Genomic DNA, 6857 nt, shown 5'->3' on the forward strand with positions numbered 1-6857 from the left:
TATAATGCTAACCAATGCGTCAATAACTTATATTGTGGAAAGCAGAATTTTCACCGTAAAACTTAAAAGTATGACAGTTTGAACACTGCAAAAGATACCAACATCTAAACGGAATGTATCTTTTTAAAAACATCAAAAAATATAATCATGTTCATTTTAATATTGGTTAAAAACAAAAAAGTCATTAAAATTGACATATTTAAAACAGCAATGTCAACAGTCACAATAACGATTTTGACACAAAATTGTGCAATGAAAAAGAAAAGGTCGTCAAGTAAAATAAATTTTCCTGTTTTGGCCCTCCTCCGTGAATTGTTGGCCCCGTCAAAGTTGTCCAGATCAGCCTTTGGTTTGCCCTAACTAGAGTTAATATGCTGTCTTTACTGAACTGATATGATTTCAAAAAATTTGCTCGGAAGTATCATGACCTGGACATGGATATGTTGGTGGTTGATTTCATTTGTTTGCTAGTCTGACGAAAACAGTTTCTTAAAAAAAAATCAAATGTTCATGTGCTGCTAAATTTATTTTAATCGATGCAGGGGACCTCTAAAATGAATTTTTAAACAGAATGACCAAAAATTTGTTAAAACTGAGTGCTATCAAAAATGAGAGTTATTTCAGTTTATTTTTAACAAAAATTTCTTTAGTGGTTTGTCTGATTTTACAGAAATAAAAATATATTGTAAATAAAAAAAAATAAAAAAACCCTGAATACTGGTCTCATAGCCGTAAATTACTTGGTCTCAAATTTCTTCATTCATGCAGCAACAAAAAAAAAATCCAACCCAACGGAAAATCATAAAAAAATTTCATGCAAGTAATGCGTCAACAGCATCTTACAAATGCATTCAAATAAATATTCTGAACAGTTTCTTTTTTCAGAAAAACAACATGAATAAATTATACATATATTTAGATTTTTGTCAGATAACATCCAAAATTATATCAATTTCATATTTACTGCAACTTATGTGGATCTCCAAATTTTTAAACACGACAAATTTATTTAAACTTTTAAAAATACTGTTTGAATATACCATGTTTCATATAATGGTGTAATGGTTAAGGTGACTGGCACTGTTGATGCCGTGACCGGCTTCGAATTCTAAGAAACCCCAGCCTAACCTATACAATGCGTTTGTGATGAGTTGACTCACGTGTGTGTGTGGTGTGTGTGTGTGTGTGTGTGTGTGTGTGGAATTTTTTAAAAACACAATCAGTAATTTTTTCATTTAGTTTTAGTAAATACAAATAAATGATACAAAATTATTAATAAAGAAAATATTTGGACCGCTAAAACCCGATAAAATATTTAAAAAAAATAATTAACAAAATGCAGATTGCGTGAAACCTTTGAAGTGTTTTTATTTATTCTAACATTGAAGCACCGCGTTAAATTTACTTAACTCATAATACAATGCCGACAAAAACATCTGCCACGAATACTTCCGATCTACACACTTCTGCTACTGCTGTAGCTGGCTGTTAACATCATTAATCCATTAGTGAATTAACTTTATGGTGATTAGCAGAATAAATACTGATCTGGTTTTTTGTTCTCTTTCTCGGTTAAGTAGATGTCAACCTCACAATAGTTACTCTAGAAATGATTAAATCTATGTAATCGATGGTTTGGTTGTTTTTCGACTAAAAATATACGAGCGTTTAGCATTCTGAATGGTCACATTGGTATTCATTAAAAATCAGATTGATAGCTAATTCAGTAAAAGAGTAACACTTAGTAAGTAAGTCAGCAATCTATTATAATAATCTATCATAAGCCGTGAAGTTGGGTCACTGGGCTTTCTAAAAGTTATGCCATGGACAAAAATTAACTATTTCATGTGTGTATGCTATATTAACAGCATATATGTGCATATATACGTACAATAACTTTAGAATAAAAATACATTTAAACGATATATATATATATACTTATTTATATATAGTCACGCTAAGCTGATTTCATTTCAGCAACTACATAAATATAAATTTTAAAGTTAGACACGCAATCAGCAGCTACCGACAGGGAGCATGTTAACTCTCATTTACCTCAACCATGCGAAACGAGGTTTTGAGGCGATCAAATTGTCCCTCGTATATTTACTACTGAATTGATTTTTTTGTATTCATGTGCGTATTTGTGGATAAATTAAATCACACGTTCAAACGTTTGTATCTAGTATTCATTCAAATTAAAACACCAATGTCAGAACAGGTTATTAATAACCTAAACACAATTATCATATGTATATTTATATACCGCGTAGGGATTGCCAGACTTGCATTAAAAAAAGAACAATGTCAGTTATACTACTGACAAAAAGTACACTTAACAGAAATACACATCGGCATTTGATCGTCAACGCCTTCTGAAGACCTTCCAACCAGTGGAGTAGACGAACGGATTGATCATGGAGCTCACCATCGGAAACCATTTGAACAAGATCAGCGTGAAGACGGCATTTCTTTCAATTTTGTATCCGAAACTGAGGTACAAGTAGAGGAAAAAGATTGGTCCTTGAAAGAATATGAAACAAACTGCCACAACAAGCATCATTTGAGCCAAAGTTTTTCGACGTTGAATTATTTTCAGAGTGCTTACTGATGATGTTTTCCACGGATGTTGATCCACCCGAACGCAAGAGTTTTCTTTGCTTATCGGGCTTACTAGTTGTTTGTTTGAATTTGACTCGTTTTCAATTTTCATGTCAGAATATTTTGTTGTGATCCTTTCTGGAGTGTCGATAGTAGTGCATGTCAAATTATTTATGGCTTTGTGTAGGGTGATGAAAATTTTAATGTACGAGACCGAAACGACTAGCACTGGAATGAAATAATAGAAAATAGTGATGACGAGCGTGTAGACTTTGATCCCTGTGCCAGCTTCCGAATGGAAGAAACTTATCGAGCACATGCGGAACACGGCGCCATAGGGAAGTGAAATCGTTATCGTTCTGGAGTACAACAGCGAAAACGGTAACGAAACTAAGAAGGAACTTGCCCAAACGACTGATATCGTGACGAGAGCCACATTCCTACTGAACCACTTCCTAGCATAGAATGGGAACGAGATGAGGACCAACCTCTCCTGGCTGATAGCGACCACGGAATGGAAGCCAACGAGAGCCAGGAACAACGTGAAGAAGTTCATCGACCTACAACAATCCATGCCATCACTGCTGTGGTACTGGTATCGAGAAAGATAAAGTTCAATGACTCTGAGAGGTGCCACCACGGTTGCTTTAATCAGATCACAAACTGCAAGGTTGAGGATGAGTATGACGTTCGACGATCGACCGCATCTGGCGGACTTCCACATGAAGATGATCCAGAACAAGTTACCGGACATGGAGAGGAGGATGGAGAGGATGTAGATGACCGGCAGTCCGTAGCGTACGACATCAAGTCCCAGGAGGAATTCGTTATCCAGAAGAGTTGAGTTGCCGCAGATGTTCTCGAAGTTGTCGTCGGGAGTGTCGTTTGGGTCGCTGGAGTTTGACGTCGTGCTATTGTCAACAGTGTAGATGTTGTCCGCTGAATAATTACAGTTAACAGTGAATTGCAACAAATCGTGTGTTGAATCTGTGTTTGATCTTGAAGATAATCCCATGACAAGAAACTGTTATCCAAGAGTTAACTTGCAACCTGACTATCACCCATAAGTTATCCGATATATTGTCATCTAGTTATTTGAACAAAATAACAATTTTTAGTAACATTTTACCAGTAAAGAAAAGAAAAATTCATAAATAAAATTTTTTTTATTTAATTTTAAGTAACCAACCAACCAACAATTACATTTTTGAATGAAAACGCTTTCAGTGAAATTTCAACAGAACATTTTCAACTTTTAAAATTATCAAATGAATAAAATATAAAATCTCAATTGAACTAATTCAAAGATGGTATTTTAACACTTAACAAACACTTCAGAATTTAATCCTTTAATACAAATAGATGGTGACACTACAGAGAATGCATGCTACATGTTGCATGTTGCAATAGACCACATCGTCACTCTAAAGCACGTCGTACCTACATTTCGGGCTTTACATTACATACAACCGAGCCACTCATTCATTACCTACTTATATATGTCTATCTTTATACAAACAACACGATACATGCATTGGCAATGGATATTGCCTGTATGAGCATGTTACAGTATATGTTATATCATCCATTCATATCGTAGCTCTTCACATGTTCGTGTTATTATTATAAAGAGAACTGAACATACGTTCAGCGTGTGTGTGTGTGTGTGTGTGTGTGTGTGTGTGAGTGAGTGTGTGTGTGTGAGTGAGTGTGTGTGTGTGTGTGTTTTCAGAGGTATTATCATAGTTTAAAAAAGTGCTTTAGGTAAAAAAATTATAAAAGCTATAGAGGGTGTGTTAATTTTTAATAAGCGTAGAATATCATATCACATATGTATAGAAGTATATATATGTATATATATTATATATATATGTATATAAATTTTGGTTTTGGTATAGAAGCATATATTAATATATGTATATAAACTTTGGTTTTGAAATAAAGAAACTTGAAAATGATTTACGATCAACCGTTAGAAAAATCAAAAAGTTAAATTGGAAGTTAACAAATGCCGAACATGCTGTGATTTTCATCAATAATTGCATTTATATATATATATATATATTTATATATATATTTATATATGTGTATCCACATATATCACTTCATTCTGACATCTTCATTCTGACATTATTATGTTTATTAATGATGTTTTCGTTATAAATGATAATAATATTATTTATTATTATTATTATTATTATTTAGCGTATTACTCCTAAACCGTAATTAATAATAAGTTATCAATTGTAATCATTATGACACAGTTATTTAACAGTTACTGCACATTGTACAATACAAAGTGCAGCGCTCACGAGTAGATTAAATGTTGACCAATTCAACCAACACTTGTAACATATATATGTGGAACTTTTTTTTTATAAATGTACAATTTTGTTTTTCTAGAAATAATAAATAAAATCTAGAATTATGTATGAGAACTTTGCCAAGAAGACACGCACGCACTCAGGAATCAGAACAATCTCTGATTGGTTTGTTTTTAGGATACATTGGCAACAGACGTTTGAAAATATGCATGGAAAAGTGTGCTAAGCTGTTGCTGCTTGTTGTTGTTGTTGTTGTTGTCGTCGTCGTCGTTGTTGTTGTTATTGTTGTTGTTGTTGTTGTTTTTGTTGTTGTTATTGTTGTTGTTGTTGTTGTTGTTTTTGTTGTTTTTGTTGTTGTTGTTGTTTCGATTCCAAGTTCAAAATCTAATGTAGAAATTGTTCATTCATTTTATTATTACCATTACATTCTGGTATTATTATATTATATCCAGATAGTTCTTCTCCACTTTATAACTTATTTATTCTTGAGTTATATGGCAACTAGAGATGTAACTTTAAGAATTTTTCTTGAGTTGCCACTTCAAGATGTGGTTAGAAGTATGTAGCAATTGCTGGCGTTTGTGTAATCGAATCATCATCAAACTGTCAGAAATATTAGTAATCTGAATTTTACACCAACCATTCAATGTATAATACAAATATTAAATTAGTAATTATCACCTTTCACGCTAAAAAAAATAATTTTTTGGTTGTGAAGCAAATAGATGAAAAAAAATTAGTGCACATCTAAAGAATTAGCGGTTAAAAGGTTACGATCGGATGAATGAACCTCACATAAGAGTTTATGTTTCGGATTAACGTTAAATAAATATAAATTGAAGATTGTTTGTGAGATAATTGTTGAACTTGGCATGCAGGACATACTATCATTTTATTACTCTTGTAAACGATTGTTTATTGAAGGCAACAATTGTAATGTATGTCACAAAAAATTTCTCTAAGTTTTTGAACGATGCATTTGGAAGTGGAACAACCTGAAAATGATTGCAACGGTGAATGAGAAATGCACAAACCGACCAATTCATCTGAATTGAGACATTAACACTTTGAATGGCAGAAACATTTCACCATTCATTTTTTATATCGGTCAACGGTTGAGGTCCGCGTGTGCGGGATCAGGAATAAACAATACACAGGCATTTTTGATCTTCATCCGTTTTGATGAAACTGAAATTTTCTTTTAACATAAAGCCATTGCCATATCATCAATTAATTTTATAAATCGAAAGCTTTGTTACAAGCTGCATATAGGATGTAAGTAAAATAAAGAATGAATAGGTGAGATAATCTGAATTTTAATAATTTCATTTTAAAACAAAACAAAAATCTAACAAAAGTGTTCTGTGAAAATTGTCATTTTGTCTATTTTACCAAAGTGAAACAGTTGTTTCAACATGTTGTTCTCACACACATTACAAATTCGCAGGCAACCAAACGATGAACTTGCTTCAAACTGTGACGCACGTTGTTTTGCAAGAAATTTGTTGTTTTGTATTTTGTTGCATTTTGTTGGCTCTGCAGTGTTTAAAACGTTTCATGTTTGTACTGCCTCCAGAATGATGTGGCATTGTCGACTGGCGAGGCTATGTAGATAGTTGTCGATGTTAAGTTTCGAGTATTAATTAAATAAATAATTGGTTCAAAAAATTGATTTCATTGTTAAATTTTAATAAAAGGTTTTTAATGTGCACACGCTGTAGTAACTTCTATGATCTATTTTGAGCTGAAGGTTTGTCACAAATTCACCGAATTTTATGAGGGAATGAATCAATTTTTAAAGTACGTTAAAATGTTATTTTTACAAAGTAGAAACCAGACCCAGTTAAAAATTTAAATAAATGAATAAAATAAAATTAAAAAAAGTTTCTTAAACGAGAATGAATTTCACTGCCACTAAAAAATGCTTGAATT

The 6857-nt window shown here is 32.6% G+C and overlaps 1 protein-coding gene across 1 annotated transcript; it reads right to left on the reverse strand.

Annotated features, from left to right (window-relative positions):
- Positions 1 to 1528: 1528 nt before the first annotated feature.
- On the reverse strand, positions 1529 to 3616 carry HELRODRAFT_167618 (hypothetical protein; the record flags this gene model as incomplete). The annotated part of the gene is made up of 2 exons (XM_009013108.1): positions 1529 to 1603; positions 2384 to 3616. The coding sequence occupies 2 exons, from the start codon at positions 3614 to 3616 to the stop codon at positions 1529 to 1531; spliced, it is 1308 nt and encodes a 435-aa protein (XP_009011356.1).
- Between the last annotated feature and the right edge of the window lie 3241 nt (positions 3617 to 6857).

The sequence above is a fragment of the Helobdella robusta genome, assembly GCF_000326865.2.
Source record: "Helobdella robusta unplaced genomic scaffold HELROscaffold_11, whole genome shotgun sequence".
Taxonomy (NCBI): domain Eukaryota; kingdom Metazoa; phylum Annelida; class Clitellata; order Rhynchobdellida; family Glossiphoniidae; genus Helobdella; species Helobdella robusta.